This window comes from Schistocerca serialis, chromosome 4, assembly GCF_023864345.2.
Source record: "Schistocerca serialis cubense isolate TAMUIC-IGC-003099 chromosome 4, iqSchSeri2.2, whole genome shotgun sequence".
Lineage (NCBI taxonomy): Eukaryota > Metazoa > Arthropoda > Insecta > Orthoptera > Acrididae > Schistocerca > Schistocerca serialis.
Window position 1 is genome coordinate 536,417,990 of NC_064641.1, and position 19,370 is coordinate 536,437,359.

General features: G+C 38.5%; 1 protein-coding gene across 1 annotated transcript in view; it reads right to left on the bottom strand.

Moving 5' to 3' along the window:
- The window catches only part of LOC126475251 (low-density lipoprotein receptor-related protein 6), a 327,744-nt gene extending 319,993 nt beyond the window's left edge, over positions 1-7,751 (bottom strand). The window contains exon 1 of the mRNA XM_050102953.1: positions 7,459-7,751. Coding sequence (XP_049958910.1) covers positions 7,459-7,513 — 55 coding nt within the window. The 5' untranslated portion in view covers positions 7,514-7,751. The remainder of the gene's footprint in view (positions 1-7,458) is intronic.
- Between the last annotated feature and the right edge of the window lie 11,619 nt (positions 7,752-19,370).

Here is a 19,370-nt window from a genome sequence, read left to right on the forward strand (position 1 = left end):
ACATGCAGGGATTACTGCTTGTTTAGGAATGTCTAATTATTAAACGAAACTCCTATCTACTGCGGAACTTAGGGAGATATTGAATGAAGATGAACTTGAGGTTGCAGACAGCATCGATTGCACGTACATTCCACCTGATGTTGAGCAGATCACAGATGAAGAAGACACTGATGAAGATCTTCTCGTTGAGGAAGAGGAAGCAATTGATATCGCTGATACATTTGAAATACATGCACACAGAGCGCTAGACAAAGTGAATTCAGCTGTAGGGTCAGAACCCAGTGCACCTGCTAGGAAAAGAAAACGAATTGGTGTGAATGTAACGAAAAGAAATGAAGATGTTCCGAACTGGAAGAAGGTTCAACCAACTCACACTTCTTCACCAACAGTGGAGCTAACCAAGGCAGAAGACATAAAGAATAGCCTTATGAATTTTTTTTCACTTTACTTTGACTCAGAAGCGTTTTCTAAAATTACTGAATACACAAATAAATATGCACAAGATAATAATCGCTGTTCATTTCAAATAAGTGTTCCATTGCTGAAGCAGTTTATAGGAATAACGATTCTTCCAGGATATCACACATTACCTGCAACGAAACTGGACTGGTCGAAAGATGAAGACAAAGGATTACAAACTGTAAGAAGTTGCATAAGTCGTGATAAATTCTTGTCAATCAAACAAAACATCCATTTGTCTGATAATGACAGACTGGATAAAACTGACAAGTTTTCTAAAGTGAAGTCAATCTTTGATATAATCAATGGAAAAATCTTCAATATGGAATATTTTCATATAATTTGTCTTTTGACGAAGAAATGGTCCCTTATTTCGAGACATTCCAGCAAGATGTTCATCAAAGAAAAAACCTGTCAGATTTGGCTTCAAAAAAATGGTTCAAATGGCTCTGAGCACTATGGGACTCAACTGCTGAGGTCATTAGTCCCCTGGAACTTAGAACTAGTTAAACCGAACTAACCTAAGGACATCACAAACATCCATGCCCGAGGCAGGATTCGAACCTGCGACCGTAGCGGTCTTGCGGTTCCAGACTACAGCGCCTTTAACCGCACGGCCACTTCGGCCGGCTATTTGGCTTCAAATTGTGGTGTTTATGGCTCTGAGCACAATGGGACTCCACTGCTGAGGTCATTAGTCCCCTAGAACTTAGAATTGGTTAAACCTAACTAACCTAAGGACATCACAAACATCCATGCCCGAGGCAGGATTCGAACCTGCGACCGTAGCGGTCTTGCGGTTCCAGACTGCAGCGCCTTTAACCGCACGGCCACTTCGGCCGGCTGTGGTGTTTACGCAGTTCAAATAGCTACTTGTACAAAGTCATTTCTAATGGTAGCAAGATGGCACGATGTGAAACATCTCAATTTTCTCTCTCTGGCTGAAAACCCGCCTTGGCATTGTATATATTTTGATATCCTTTCCTCTTATTCTTTATTTCGTATTTTAAAACAAAAGAGGTTTTTGCCACTGGCACTATTCGGGAGAACCGCACAGCACAGTGCCCTTTGGAATCCACCTCAAGCATGGAGAAAAAAGGGAAGAGTGTGTTTGACTTTCTATTTGACGACAAAACTGAAGTCATGACGGTAAAGTGGAATGACAACGGCACCATCCAGCCTTTAGCGAATGCAAAAGAGTACAGTCGCGAAGAAAAGTATGTCTATGCTCGAACCCAGGGTAATCGCTCAGTACGGTCAACATATGGTTGGTAGTGATTTACACGATAATGCTATTGCCAATTACAGAATTCGGATAAGAGGCACGAAATGGCGGTGGCCTGTCTTCACCAACTTTGATAGTGTAATTCATGGGAAATATACAATCTTGCAAATGAAGGAAATATGTCACAATTTGAATTTCGATCATACTTATGCAAGATCCTAATGAAATTAGAAGATACTGTAGGCGAGAATGAAGGACACAGTGAAACTGCAATCTCTCAAGACACAGGAAAATGCACTTACGGATGTCCCTACAAATGCTCTCTTCCGAAAGAAATACACTATGATGATGTAGACCACATAATAACAGAGGAGGAAAGCAAAGCAAGAAGAAGATGTAGGTTATGTAAGAGTACAACAATTTACAAATGCAAAAAGTGTAATGTGCATCTCCATTAAACTGTTTTCAGTCATATCATAAGAGAACGAAATAAGACTCCTTATAGTACCAAAGTTGCGTAAACGCAACATTTTGCAGTACTTTCATTAGGACCTGTATATTTCTTTATTGTATATTTATGTCTATATTAGTGTACAATTAGTTCAAATAAACATTTTTTTTAGAAAAATGTATTATTTTAATGCTTGGTCCTTAATGGATTAAGAACAGCAATAATTTCTTTACATGTAACATATATTGGTTTGTTGTCTTCCTCTATATCGAAATATTTTACGGCCCATGTTGTACTGAAGACACAACACTCACTATTCACTTTCCTCTTTTTAGTGCGAACGGACATATTTCATACGTATTCGAAAGAAAGAAAATTTGAAATAACAACAGAGTCAAACAAGTGGGAAGATACGTGCGCTATTTTAAAAAACGTTCTCTCAAGCGCAGGCCGGGTAACATTCATTCGCTGACCGCATTCTGGAGACCCCTACTCGATAACGTTACCCCCTTCAAAATAGTTGCCATCAGATATGCCCGCGCCTTTTCCGTTCCCCGAAACATTTCTAGAACTACCTTTGCGTATCAGCTGCGTTTTTAATCCCATCTATATTCGTGAAACAGCGAGGCTTTATTTCTGGAAACAAAAAGGTCACATCGAAACAAGTCTGGGTAATATGGAGGCTGGAGCATCATTACAGTATTATCTTTTGCTAAAAATCCAAGAACGGACGACGAAGTAAGAGACTGCGTGGCGCAAAAGACTCGAATTGTTTAGCCTTTATTTTGGTTTGCTTAATGCAAACGGCGTTATGTTTTTACTGGCGATTCGACGTTTTTGCAATAACTATGCTGTTAAAAACTACGAACATAGTGCGCATACTTCCACATATGACTGGACTTGTTCGAGCTCTTTTCGGTCTTGGCGATATTGAATGCTACCACTAGGTTGATTGAGTTTTATTTTCGACGTCACATTCCTAAACCCTTGCTTCGCCACCCGTTACGTCGTCCTGTATTATTGTTGAATTCATCTAGCGACTCGTCAGCAACTCGCATTCGCCTCTGCTTTTGTTCTAAATTCACAAATTTTGCTGTCACATGTTTCAAGCGAAAAAAATTAAATGGCATGTGACAAATGATACACCAACAACATCGGCCGCTTCTCCGATTGTACTCTGACGAAAGCTGTCAGGGATCCCCACGATAGACAGCATACTCTATTTTTTATTTATTATACGGTTTCACAATGTAACATTTACATTTTCCGGTAGCCCAAGATTACACAGCAAATTTGTTTTCAGCCTCCATTTTTGTTTATCTGTCCATAAATTTTCTTCAATGTTTCTTCTTCTCACAGAGGTCTGAATTCCTTTAATCCATGTGGTCGGCAGTCTCCCTCTTTTTCGTTCTTCCTGGTGGCTCCCATTCCATAATTCTCTGTGGTAATCTCTCCTCTGACATCCTATCCAACCAGCACGGCTCAACATTTCTGCAGAGTACTTCCCAACGACTTGTTAAAGTCAATTTCACGTCAAGTTGCTGCACTACGTCTAGCAAACGGAGGTCTGACACGATATTAGGAGGTATCCCACACCTCAGTGTAGAGTGTCACTTGCTGCTTAGTACACGAAACGAAAAGGTCAGCCTATGAATAATATTGGTACCTTCGCTGTACACTTTATACGTAAATACAGTAGTATATAGATGTACACCATGAACTGTGATCTACGATTTGCCGGGCAAGTCCGAAGTTACTCTTGCCTCAGATGAAAACTACACGTTTAGCATTCTGCATTAGATTCCTAGACGTAAAGTAATGCTCTCATCAAGTTTAAGGTTGACTTCATATTTGCGCGCACACGCACACACCTCCCTCTGCCTCCTTTCGTCGTTGGGAACAAGATTAGTGTTTAACGTCCCTTTGATGACGAGGTCATTTAAATACGGAGCACAAGCTCGGACAGTGAAAGGAAATGTGTCTTCATCAGAGAACTATTCTGCCATTTGCCTTAATCGATTTTGGGAAAGTCAGTAGATCCTAAATCTGGATGGCCGGATAGGGAACTGAACCCCAGTCCTCCCGAATGCGAATCCAGTCTCATGACCACTCCCCATCACGCGTTCCCACCGAGGGACACTTCATTCTCAACGTTTTTAAAACGACGTCTGCTGGAAACTATATGAAGTCAGATGATAGGAAAAATTCATTGTTTTTTGGTTAGCGGCGGTGTACAGCTTCTTTTACTTGGATACGCAACAACTGCTTATTATTAGCATGATTATATTAGTTCACCGGTGGGCGACTTAAGTCTGCTTATAAGCCTGGTTCCTCTTAGGAGAATCTGATCATATACGATGTCGCATAGTACCGCTCTTTGCTTTGCTTCGAACACATCCCATTATTATACAAATAATATGTATTTGCAACATACCAGATACACTACAGTATCAGGAAAGGGCAATGACACACAAATTCAACCCTTCATGTAACGACTAGACGAAAATCCTCTTGGTTTACGACACTCGATCGAATATCAGGCCCAAATATGATTTGAACGTAGATATTTCATCATACGTACATTTGCGTACACCACCACAAGTCATCCAGAAATTCCGATCCTACGGAAAAGGTGAGTCGCGCACGATCTTTTTCGATGCTTGTCCTGATAACCGATCTCCCTCGCGTGTGTTTCGGTCCAAAGGAAAAGATGTGTCTTAACACACAACTGATCCCCAAGAGTGGAATACAACAATGCACTGCGGAACACACTCCACAGTGACCGTTTGAGAACCCAGAGCAACAAGTGTTTTCCAGAGAGTAATTAGCCATCTGAGATACCAGTGGACTGTGGACATTTCTATGCCTTTCCCTTCCTACTCAATTGTCCTAAGAATGAGCAGAGCACTGATCCAATTCTGGTCAGCGAAAGACACCGAAACCACACAGCGGCGATGTAGTGACCATTATTGGAGGGGGAAAAAAAGTCTCAGAGATAAATAACGGAGAAGTTAATTCCACATGGTTGAGAAGGAATTAAAAAATAAACCTTCCAAAGGAACTTCCACTGATGCCTATTAGGAAACTCGTAAAGTTTCTACAGACTAATGAAAACATTGAAAAGTTTATACTGATACTAGAAGTGGTTTGTACGAGATGACGCCGTGTTGCGCGTTGGATTCCCGTCCGAATATGCCAATATAAATCCGTACACTGTCACTACGTGGAAAATTATATTGTCGCTCTTTTGTATATCGAATGAGTCTAAGTGCCCTTTCCCTTTAATTGGTAATCGTCTTTACATATTTGAGATTTTATTTATTTTACGGGTTTGCGAATGCATTAAGCACTAACTCCTCAATTTTTTTTAACAGATATATCACTGCAGTTAACTGGTAGTCAATCGTCACATAATCGATGCAGTATCCAACACATACTTTCGTACTACCAATTTAATCTCCCAATACAAAGTCTATCACATTCGCATTTCTGCTCAACATTCCTCAAAATATACCTTATTTTATTAAAACGTCAATGGGCTAACTTGGCTTGGTGACAAGTTTCGCAGAAATCAAGAAAATGCGCATTGTATTTCAAAGTTGCCCCAGTACTTGAAAACAATTTTAGTCAACGATAACTGATCTGTCCAAAATTCCTCCTGAAAAAAGTAATAACTACAACGTTCAGCATCTATACTGCTACCTGTCACGGCAACATGTGACGCAGCGTCTGCACCTCGAAGACCTGTCAACATTAGGCAAAGTAGTGTGGCCTACTAGTTACGAGACGGTGTTGCCTATTCACTGACAACTAGTTAAAAAATTGCGACTCGAAATACCCGAGGTTAGGAATTCATGGGATTTTGCGGCTCGAGGACATCATTCTCAAAAAACATAACATTGCCTTAGTTGACCAAGAACGGATATGCACAATGAACGATTTTAACATTCGTTACTACTAACAGGAGAACTGAATCAGTTGGCCACTTAAATGAATATTTTAAACCAAGGTCCTCATGCCCCCAGTATCCAAAGGCAATGGTAGGCTGATGAACGCTTTTGGGGTGGCGCCTAAGAGAACTCTGCTGATTCATATCTTTCTGTTCAGGTGAATTCCGCCTCGATGTTAGTCTTTTGCCGAAACACGAATAAAAGAAAACAAACTAAATAACGGCCATGTAAGATTCTTGGAATTTTAAAATTCAGTTCTCTATTGTAACTGCTGTTCATCATGGTGGAAAAAAAAGTTATATTTTCCCAAGTTATGGCTTGTAAATGAGTTTCCACATCTGTCTAGGCGAATTGTGGGCTACGCCCACCGTACAGTTTGTCATTGTCAACAATATGAGCAGCAAGAAAAGAAAGAAAACATTCAAACTCCAAATACGGGTGCACCTACTGTAAACTTCAACCGAACTTCGTAAAATCATCAGCAGCCGACACACCTGGTTGAAAGACGAAAATTGCTTTACAAAGTTACATCGTGAAGAAGTTGAATTACTTAATTGAGTTCACCGAACAACGAAATCCAAACAGTTCCATGCAACCATCACTGTTACTATGATTAAAATACATACGCTCTAAGTATTGTATACGATACTAACAACACATTTCGTGTGTTTACAGTCAGCAGGTGCTATATATTCATACTTCCTTAACCCCTTCATATGAAATGCTAAGGCACTTTACACAAAAGCAGGCTGTTGTAATTGTTTGAAACGAACTAACAGTAAACCATACGCTCCACACTCATACCAGCTTCAAATACAACATGTAAGAAGTGATACCAACTACTCGTTTGTTTATGGCTCGTTACTAGTCACACGTGAAACAAACAACAGCTTAACTACAGTAGCATCGCAATTATGTTCATAACATATATACGAGCAGCTTAATAACAGTTATCTGTGATACAGAAGCTTCAGTCTCTCCATATTTTTTGAAGGTGTTTTACACCAGACTTTAGATTACCTTGATGAAAATAACATTTCGTCAAATCAGTACATACACGTATTGAGAAAGAATAATGCATGTTATTTTTAAATATTACCCCTTCACTTTATATTTATCTTTACTGGCACTGGGCACGTTAAAAGGCAAATAGAGAAATACAAATCAAACAGAAGTCAAACAAGTCTCTGGAAGTAAATTGCTTGCGCATATCTAATGCGCATTCAAACGTAGGAAATGTTTCCGTGCATTCAACTGACAAGGGATCACAAATGAAATTGACAGGCCTACTCATGCCATAATAACTTGCCACTAATAAGCCACACAACAGTATGGATATAATACCAAAATGTAATGCAAGCGTGCATACATACCGGTCACACATGTTAAGAAACAACTGCTGAACACGATCCACGAAGCCACTAACATTCTACTGGTGAAATGAACGTTCGCTCCACATAACTACCAAGCCTTGGAAATAAATAGAATCAACACGATGGGAACACCAGTCCACGAAAAGAGCTGTGTTCTTAAGATCGCCCGAACAGTTCTAAAATTATAGTCGATGTATTCCAAACCGGCGTTTGTTCACAGTGTATACAAACACCTGCACCACTCGGTTTGTTGTCAGTCATACCACAACATACCGTCACCTACACACCACTGCTCCAAGGCTTTTTAGGTACTGTTTGTACAAGGTTTCTGGCAAAGATACGCTAGTCTAAGCAACCGCCGCCAAGCGGCGTATCAGAGAACTACTCGTCGCGTGGAGTCGATAAGTAGTTCGATAAGTGTTTCCACATCGACTGCGGTAGTGGAGCAAAGATATACACACAACTTCTATTGAGATTGCCGTCGTGAAGGCTGTCTACGATTGCATTTTGTTGCTAATATCTGTCATGTGCACGCGACGGTTGTTTTAAATAGTAAATATTACATTAAGGGTGGCATATTCAAACGTTTCTCAGGCTTTAAATGCGTATTTCGTCCAGTAACACGACGCATTTGCCCTCGTAAATTTAACTTTCATTTTGTTTATTTTATTTATACATTTCAAATAACGAAGACGTGAAGTATGTAACGCGAAAAGGATATTTTCGTAACCCATTTAGATCCCTTTCACTGTATTTGCGTCGATAGCTGATGAAGCTAAAACTCTGAAAACAATGCTTGTTTGCTTACTGGTACTTATTATTATTCGGTACATTTACAACGTTCAAATTATTTGCACCACATGCCTAATGCTCAGGTTTGGTAGAAACTAATTACGTTTCTTTCTTCGTCCATAAATGTGTGCATTGAGGAAACAAGTAAGCGAGATGTGCTGTCATGACTTGTGGATGTCAACAAAGTGGAAGATTCTTGAAAGAAAAGATCTGCATAGAGGTACAGCTCTGTGCAGAATTGAGTTTATTAGACTGTCAGTGAATCAAACTCATTGTATTTTACACTTCTTCTCGCTATAAAGAGTTATTCAGTGTGTGGCCAATAATAGCAAAAAACGATAAATTCATTTTTGAAAGCATATTCCAGCAATTTGCAATTCAATAAACATTACTAGTTGACAATTCTGATGGTATAAATAAGGATTTAAACTTATACCTCCTATATTAGTTAGTTCAAAAGACCTCACTATGAATAAAGGAATGGTCTCAATAGCCTAAACCCTGTAAAATGGATATTTTGCTTCCACAAGTATGATATGTAACTAACTTTTTAGTAATGATAACCTAACCTCTGTAGCATGTACATAGTTCTTAAACATATGTTTTAACTACGTTGCAATAAACATTTAAATAACATTTGGTTTTCACACAAAATTATTGTATATTTTCAACATTAGCCTATTTGCTTCATTTCCCAGAATATTTATTGCCTCTATGTCAGTTTTTCAGGAATAAACTGCCTGATTTTACTTCTGAATTTCATTTTGTGGTTTTCAAAGTGCATAAGCATAGACTAAGCTTTGTGATAAACCAATAATAATACTGGGAGGCCACACAAGTACTCTATTTATTTATTTATTCGTCCGTAATATTGGAGATCAAACTTGGCACAGTGTACTGCACAGTTCCTTCATTAAATGTTAATACAGAACACGATATAAAATCTACTAAATGTGAGTGCTAGAGAGTAGTCAGTAAGCCGAAAATTGATTGTTTTAGGACGTTGCTGAGAGACATGAACTGGAATGTACATAGCATTCATGGCATGAATGAAAAATATAACACTTTGTTTTCAATAACACTTTGTTTTTAATCTTCATATTCACCATTTAGGATCATATAACAACTTTAGTTTCTCATCTTTCCTTGTTGTTTCCTGTTATCTTCTCCTTCTTCTTGTCGATGTTCTTGTTTTCTTATTTCTTCTGTATTGAAAGCCTACTAAATTTAGTATTTTATTCTATAAAAGGTTTCTGTCTGTTATTTCCGATTCTTTGATGTTTCTTACTAGTTCTTTCCTTGTTTCCATAATCCAGGCTATTGTCGATTTATTCTTCTAGAAATTCAAGAATAATAGTTTCGTTAGCCTGTTCTCATTCATTCAGTAGAGGTGTCGGAAGAAGATTAATTTTCTTTTCTGATATTTTCTCTATATTTTTGTAGATCTCATTACTTCTCATTTTCCAGTCATCTTTAGATTCTATGGAACCCAGTATTTTTCTAATAATCTGTCATTCAAATACCTGTGTTCTGTACATTCATCATTAGGCATTTACAGCCATATAAACGTTCTGGTGATACCAGTGTGGTATTATGTACTAATTTTGTTTTTACAGATATGCACATCTTGTTGCAAAAACCCTTTGCCAAACGATACGCTCTCCAAATTTTGTTAACTCTTACATTTCTTGCAAACATTTCTAGTCCATTCTGTTGTATAATTTCTGCAAAACATTTAAATTTATTTCCTCACTCTACTCGTATTTTGTCTATTTGTGTTTCTATGAATTTTGGTGCATTTTTTACATTTCCCATGAATTTAGTTTCCTTAGCTGAAATTTTGAGACCAGTTCTGTTTGCTATTTCTCCCAGAAAATTTATCTGAATAACTATCAGATTTTCTGAAAGTATAGCAAAAATGTCTGCAAAAGTAAGGCATTTTACCTCAATTCCATTTGTTTCCCTTTGTAGAATTATTGGTTCGATTTTGTGATTTTCTTAGCTCCAAATTCCATTTGATTAGCATTTTTTTCTAAAATACAGTTAACCAGTAAAAGTGTTAAGCCATCCCATTGACAAACATCAGCTTTTATTTTAAATGGCTGAGATACTTTTTCCATAATTTAATTTTAGAAATAGTATTTCTTAGTTTTTCCACAAATTATATTTGCTAATTTTACTTTAACACCAAAATCTCTAATCATTTTATCTATTGTTTCTCTGTCTACTGAATCGAAAGGCCGGCCAGGGTGGCTGAGCGGTTCTGGGCGCTACAGTCTGGAACCGCGTGACCGCTCCGGTCGCAGGTTCGAATCTTGCCTCGGGCATGGATGTGTGTGATGGCCTTAGGTTAGTTAGGTTTAATTAGTTCTAAGTTCTAGGGGACTGATGATCTTAGAAGTTACGTCCCATAGTGCTCAGAGCCATTTGAACCATTTTTTACTGAATCGAAAGCTTTCTTGAAATTAGTCAACCTTTTGCCACTTCTGTTTGTTTGAAAGTGGGATGGACGTTCACCTACAATATACTTAAATTCCTTTTCCTTACCAACTAGCCCATTGAAGTCGCTGATAAGTATCTTAACATTGTTTTTAGGTATGTTGGTGACTTTAGATCCTAAAAGATCCCAAAACTGATTTACTTTCTGCATATTTCTTCCGTTATTGCTTACAGATGCATCGAATTTATAGCAGTGTAGCTTTTATCTTTGCTCTCTGTTGTTAACATGTACACTCTCTCTAAAAGCGACTTAAATTCAGTTACACTATCTACGAATTTTTTGTTTATGTAGAATGCTGTCCAAACCTTAGCATCTTTTCCATTATTCTAACTGCTGTAAATTCTGTAGTGTTGTGTATCAGCTAGATTTTCATCTAAGAATCTCGTTTCCTGCACTGTTAAAATTTGTAAATACTGAGGTGAAAGATGTCATGAGATAACTCATGGTATAACATCGTGTTGGACCTTCTTTTGCCAGTGTAGTACGGATTTGAGATGGAAAGGTTTTTTTAAGTGGAAAATTGTGGTCAATCAGAAAAATGGTACAAATTTTCATGTTTCTAGAGCTACAGCCGTCAGGACGGGGGTACTTCCGATACTTTTCTCATTGTAGAATATCAGCAGATTGATACTGCAGTCGTAATAATTAATTGTAATTACAGTGATAAATATGTTGCTAGCTTCCTAGGACGATTCTGATGCGGTAGCCTGTGGCCGGAATGATTGACATTTCCGGCTTACAGAGGGAGACGTCTGAACTAGAGGGGCTGGAGTGCAAGCATGCAGCTGACCTAACCACGTCGCCCTCTATGGAGCTGAATAACGAACTAATACTCAGTATGTGCTGAGCGGCCTTCATGATCACATGTGTTCTGCATGGAAATTTTAGCAGACTGAATATGGCCATGTGTGTGTGCTCAACAATTATTCCTTCCCATGTAGATTGCCCAGTTGACTACTTGTACACATTTCCCGTCCTTATTTGGTTGAGAGAACATGGATTGTGATGTGTGTTGTGTGGATCTAGATAGTGAAAAACAGATGGAAGAGACGTTTGCTGGTTCTCTAGACATGAGAAACCCAGAACAGTACAAGGATGATTTGGAATATGTTATATAATTGACATAGGTATTCATTATGGAGCTCTCAGTTCTTCGAGTTTTCTAGTAAAACTCTTAGCAGGGGAGATAGAGTTTCTAGTTACTCAGTGTTTTGCAGCATATTCCGTCTCGCTGCATCTCGCTAAAGTTTCGGGTTTCTAGATATATAATTTCCACTCTCTATCTTCAGAATTACACTGTGTAAGCGATTGGTAGTATACTTCTATATGGATGATACCGAGAACTATCGCGTAAATGATATATTCTGGCAAAGGATGTGAAAATATATCTCCTCTGGTTCGGACACGTGGCATGCTGTCCCTCAACCGCCATTATGACAGTCTCTCCAGACCAGCAGCTGTTGGACATCGAAAAATCACCGAAAATTTCAGCCATTTTTCTCGTCTGTAGGACAGTGCTTCGAATTCTGCTTGTGTAATCGTCCTGATTTTCCCGCCTGTGTTTAGACACCAGTGTGTGCTTCGAGAAGTAAGGAAAATAACGTCTCTGGCGACAGAAGAAAATATAAACTAAGCCCACTCATCGTTTCAGAACAGTGGTGAACACCACAGCAGCTGTAAGACTCAGAATTTTTTTTTCTTTCTCTCTCTCCGGCAGTGCCTTCAAACAAGCAGCTAAAACTCGAAAAGTGGTGAGCGTCCTGTTTAGAGCTACACAGATATTTATTTCGACTTCCAAATACCCTCGTTTTGACGTATAAAATCAGATATTGTAAATGATATTGGTTTTGGGACCTATTTCTCACAAAAGCGTGTAAAGTGTCTCAAGGAGGATTCATAAGTGCGCAGCAATCTTTTTAAGGTGGGATTCCTATGCAGCGTTTGTCGCGTGTGGCAGCTGTTGTGCCTCTGCCACACTGTACTGCTACAGATGGTGTTAAACGGGACTGTGTCCCAAGTTGCGTCAGCTGCATGCTTCATGGAAAGAACAAGTAAGAAAAGTAATATATACTTTCTGTTTATTCATAATGTTTATTACTTAGTTTTCATACAAATAATGCATACTGTAATAAACAAGAATAAGTAGCATCGTCCCACATAATATTCAGTTATAATAATAATAATAATAATAATAATAATAATGAAGTGTACACAAAGTGAATAACAAAACATGATATATAAAAGTTGAATTTGTTACAATGTGCATATAAAGTTAAAAGATTATTCAGTAACGCTTGGGAGTTCAAAGCCTACTGAGTTCTGTGAACCAAGTAACAGAGAGGTGTGCCAGACATTGCCAACTTTTTCAGAAAAAGAGTTTTTTCCCAAGAGGTGGAAGACATCGCGTCAGTCAGACCACCTAGGAAAAGATCACGACAAAATGAAAAACTCATGGAGTTGATGAATTGTCGGTGGGCCGAGAGAGAAACCTTAATGAAAAGACTGGCTGAAGAAAAGCGTGATGATGACATCGATTTATTTTTTAAAAGTATTGCCCACAGCATAAAAAATTGAATCATTTGATCAATGAAGCCTAATTGAGATCCTTGCAGATGCTGTTTGATTTGGAGAATCGCAGTTCATTTGAATACTACTCTTCCGTGTGTCTTTCATCTCCGAGTACTTTCTCATACTCAACAATTCCAATGACATCAAGTGTGGATAACACTACCATCACACCATCTGACAAGACAGAGACCGAAACGCCACATTACGAATCCATTTAATGTTGCGATAAGTGTTAATTTCATATTTTTGTATTGTGCGATTTTCATTTTTTACAATGGGTGCATTATTAATAAAGCAATAACACATTAACAAATTTTACTGTACATACCTCAATGTTTAAGTTAGTTTTTCATCTGTTGTTATAGGTTATGGATATCTGGGAGACGAATCCTTCCTGATATCCTCTTTGACGAGACCGAGAACGAAGTTAAACTGCGCTATGTTCAACCTGAAATACTCTAAATTTCTGGTCATTTTTTAACAAGTGCCGATTGATGAGTTGTTCAACACTGCCTCCCTCAGTTCTTGTGAGGTAAATTGGATGAGTTTCAGCATTTCTCTAACAAAGCTGAAGCTGAATTTCTTCATCTTCAATGTCTTCTAACATTAGATAAAACAACAAATCGCCCTCACTCATCCTTTTGGCGCAGATGCAGCAGACCAAGTAAACACTGTGCGGGCACCATTCTATAGGAATCGCGAGCTATGCATCAACCGTACTACGTCAGACGCACAACGGCTGCCGCATGCATCAAACGTGGCATAGGAATCCCACCTTTAGAGTCTGTTTTCGAGTGTGGCGGTATACATCGCAAAATTGAAGCAAACTACTGTGCAGCGACCTTTTTTGAAAGTGTATTTGGAGACACAGTCAGTTCGATTTAGTAACTCCTGAAGCAGCCCGTGATCGAAGACTAGGAAAGGTTGTGATATTTGGCACAAAAGCGCGCTAAGTGTCTCTGGCAGGTTTCACAAGTGTGCTACGATCTTTTTTTAGAGTACTTGTTCGTGTGCGATGATGATATTTAGTTCCCATGACAACTTCAAATTATGTATGTGACAGTATTCCACACAGTGCATAAACACCAGATTTAATAACGTCTGAAACAGTTTACGCTCAACGACAAAGAGTATATATGCACTGAGGATGGGAAAGAGGAAGTCTGCGGGTATATCCGACGTGCAGGGAGTATTCAGCGTGCGGCCACCCATGCGGCTACCACATGGCAGTGCCGTGAGCCCAGTGCACGGCCCCTCTTTCAGCAGATGCGGAGACTGGGGTGAATGCCTTGTCTCTTGCACTTCGGAGGAATGACTGGACTTTTATCGAATTATCTTCAGTTACAGCACATGCATTTATCACTATGAGTTTGCCCCATCCTGCTGCATCTTCATTATTTGATGAAGGGTATTCATCTTCTTCATACATTCACCAAATATCATTGTTTCCCAAACATCGTGCAGGTAGCTATTGACACAGTCCTTAGCCATGTAGTATATATATATATATATATATATATATATATATATATATATATATATATATATATATATTTGGTTCAGATCACTGATTCAGAGTAGTGCTATTTGAAACATTTTGATTCATATCACAGATTCAAAGTAGCACTGTTTGAAATACTTCACCGACAGATTTTTGGTTCAGATCACAACTGTTTGAAATGTTTTACATAGTTCTTTTGGTCCACATGAAAGATTCAAAGTATCCCTGACTGTAACATTTTGACTCACATCACAGATTCAAAATAACACTATTTGAAATATTTTGACCTGCATCACAGATTCAAAGTGGTATTGTTTGAAATATCTTATCTCACATCACAATACAAAGGATTATAACTAACCCAGAGGTAAGTTGTTTCTTACACTAATACTAAAGAAATTCCATCGAAACAGGAGAAATAATTTACAATGAATTGGATGTATCTACATGTCCACCCAAAAAGATGAAATAGTGGTTTTTCACAATGGACTGTAAGGGTCCAACCAAATATATATATTACAAATGAACTGTATGGATCTTCACTTTTCCATGTGAACAAATGATATGATAATAATTTATGACTGAATTGGAATAGATCTACACTTCCACCCCACCCCAAATGCACGAAATAATTTATAATGAAATGAGAGGATCTATATGCATTGCACTAGATGGCTAGCAGTATATGAAACTTAAACCTACTCTATTTACGTGAAACACATGGTGCATAGACATATTCTTATGTGTGCACACAGTACACAAATGCTGAGTATGAATAAATAAATATTTAGATGACTAGCAACAGACATATTTGTTTATTCTTTTTTTACTTTTTTTCATGACACATACACACACACACACACACACAGCGTGCACATTATATAGATACACTTTGATAAAAGGACCCTAATACACTGCACGTACACTCTCTCACTCATTCTGTCCCTCTCACTCAGACTCTTTCCCCCCTCTTTCGCAACAAGTGAATAGTGTATGTTTCCGTCCCATCATCACAAATGACACTTTTATCGTCACAAGGCAACAGGCTGATTTTAGATTGCAGCACACTGTACACTTCATGTCCTCTCGCTCCAGTACTAGTTAGGCATATCATGTGCCATGGCTGCCTCTGCGACAGAGCACTGTGAACACCACTGCACAGACACTGCAAGTAGTCTTCTATAGAGAGGCTTTCAATACCATATAATGCACACCTGTAACCTGCCTGTGGGTGGCACCATTTTTTCTCAGAGGCTGTCAAACTCCACAATCAGCAATCCATTCGTCCTGTCCTTCACAAGGCCGATAACCTTATTGTTCTGTGGAATAATACTGTAAGGATTATCGCCCATGTATGAGGATGTGTCGAATTCATTGCCATGGTACCTCATTACTTCATATGGATCCCAGTTCTTCACCCAGTAGATGAAACTACCTGGACCCATATAAATTAATTTAGGATCTGTGGAACGAGTTTCGCAAATTCATAATGAAAGTAGTGCAAGTGGATTTTGGTTAAGTCTAGTATGCACATCCCTACATAAATAGGTTTCTTGAATCCTATTGCAACCTTTGCAATCTCCACAGCAACAAAGATCTCACTGAATATTGCGACCTATTTAAAATTTGATCTGGCAATGCATTTTCTTACCCCCATTGCCCATCCCACTCCGTTCTAATCGAAATTTCACGTAGTTCCCTCAAATTATCCATTTTTCGCCGAAAATAGAATTATACATTAATTTTTTAAAAAATCTTTCATAAAGTTACACATCACAGAAACACTGTTTCATATTCAAATCCATATACCCCTTCAACTGGGGGGATTGTTTGAAGGAGATAGCCTGGGTGATTCTAACCAGTTTCTTTCCAAACTTTAGACACTGCTGCAGATTATGATAGTGAATAATGTTATCTCTGCTTACTCCCCAGCGTTAACATAGTTTTGGGATGGAGCCTCCTCTCAGAACTAGTTGCTATGGACACAGCAGTAAATCGGCGTGCGCATTATGCAAACCAATAGGTTATGTGAGTTCTGTCTCCACTACATAACCTCTATCAGAATCAGCCACCATACCCTTCATTTTTTCACCTAATCCCTTAAATTCGTCTTTGGGCACCTACTGAAACACGATAATGGGCAGTGATTGTTGCATGGCGCGCCCATATGAGTTATTGACATCCAAGTACACTAGGTAACTCGAATCAAGGGATGCGTTGAACCTGTCACTCATACGTGGGTTATTTGCCTTGGTGTGCCTATGGACACATTGGCAAAATCTTCCATGGATCCTTCACTCAAAGAAGAGAAGCAAGTCAGCACCGATCAATGATTTGATGCAGCAGTTCGTTTTCTTGAGTAATGCGTCCCAAGACAATGCCATATAATAAAAGGCAGGATACAAAGAACATGTGGTCATGCACAAACTCACCAATTTCTCAAAAACGTCCGCAAGCAAGTGCACGTCTGTGTCCATGTAAAGCTGTTCATACACTCCTGAAGTGGAGATATTGTATTCCCGCCAGACATTCACAGAACGCTCATACTCTGCATCCTTTATGGCACCGCCTGTAAGGTTACTGGAAAATGCAGTTATGTTGCCTGGTTTCGTTGAGTTTTGTCATAGTATCCAGATACTCGTATGGAAAAACCACATTCCTTGTGACAAGCTGGAACCTTTCCTCAACGGAAATTGGAGCTCGAGTGATGGGCATGTCCCACGACATCGAATTTCAACTAGTTTCTGGAGTGGTGCCTGCGAAGCGAGTCAAGGAAGTGGAGCGTCATTCTTGGCATCGTTCGTTTGAAATGTATTTCTCAATGCTCTGAGGCAGGACACTAACCTGATCTTTCTTCACGCTGAAACGAGGCAAGTGCTCAGAAAGAGAGTGCTCAGAAAGAGAGTGCTCAGAAAGAGAGTGCTCAGAAAGAGAGTGCTCAGAAAGAGAGTGCTCAGAAAGAGGTTATGTGCCTTGGTAACTGGTACTTCAAATTGCAGGTATTATGAGGTGCGCCACGGAACTTGCCCATAAGATGACAGGGTCCCTACAAGGAGTTTCCCCTTTTCTATCTAACGGCAGCTCAGAAATATGACAGTCAATTTGATGATGACTGATAGTTCAGTACATGTCTCGTTCCTAATGACTCCCTTTGTTTACTGCAAATATATGGGATTTGAACCATTTTGCAGCATCCTGTTAGGATATTGTGATGTTCACAGTCAAATTCCTTTGTGATATGTCAAAGTATAGAAGTAGCCCATAATTTATCATTGAATGAATTAAGTACATTCTTGCACTATGTGCAAATAGCCTTCTCAATATCAGAACTCTTTAGAAATCAGAACTGTGACTTTGACAATATATTACTTGCTGTTAGATAGGTAAGATGTCAGTTGAATATTAACTATTCCAAAATTTTCAAGAATACTGGCGGAAGTAAAATTGGACAAAAGTTTGATTGCATTTCTATATTCATTTCTTAAAGAAGGGCTTAACTTTTGTACATTCCATGCATTCAGGAAACGTTCCACTAATAAACAATTGCTTATGCAGATAAATAAATATTACTGAACTCAGAATCACACTCTTTAACTTCGTTCATATTTTATAGTAACCACTAGTATTTTTTTTATTTTAAAGATTTTATGGTTTACATTACTGGTGCTGGTGTAGTGAAGGTCATATTCATATCACTAAAGTTGTTTGTAATGAGTGGTCGAGATATTCCACCACACCATCTACTGAACCTGACAACAATATTTTTTCAGTAATAGTTTTGAAATGTGAATTGTAGTAGCTGATTTTGATCATACCCGAAGTCACATATAGAATATTCATTTACTAGATACTGAAGTCCAGATCTGGTATATACATTGAATTTACTTGCAATTACATGTAACTATAGAAATAAGCACAAATTATGTGGTACCATCTTATGAGGTTCCATCTTAGGACCATTACTTTTGCTCATATGTATCAGCAACCTCTCATCTTTAACGTCTCTGCAAGCCCAGTTTGTTCTGTTTGCAGATGATATGAATGTTGCAAAAAATAGCAAATCAAGTATAGTGTTAGAAGGATCAGAGAATAGAATTTTCACAGCAATTAATAAATGGTTCCCAGCTAATTCTTTACCACTAACCTTTGAAAAAAACATGTTCCATGCAGCTTTGGAACTTGTAAGAGACTTCCCACCAATATATGCTAAAATATGATGACAGACAATTATAAGGAATTAACAGAATTAAATTCTTGGGGTAACAGCTTGATAATAAATTCATCTGGGAGGAGCATACCATAGGACTACTGAAGCACCTAAGCAAATATACCTGTTTGCAATGTGAATGTTGTCAGACATAGCTGAAACAGAAATCAAAAACCTTGGACACTATGCTTACATTCATTCTATAATATTTTCAGGATTATTTTTAGTGTAATTTAGCAAGCCAAGCTAAAGTTTCCCAGCTCCAGAAGGATGTAATAAGAATTCTTTGTGGTGTTAGCTCAAGAACATCCTGCAGAGGTCAATTTAGGGAATTGGAACTACTG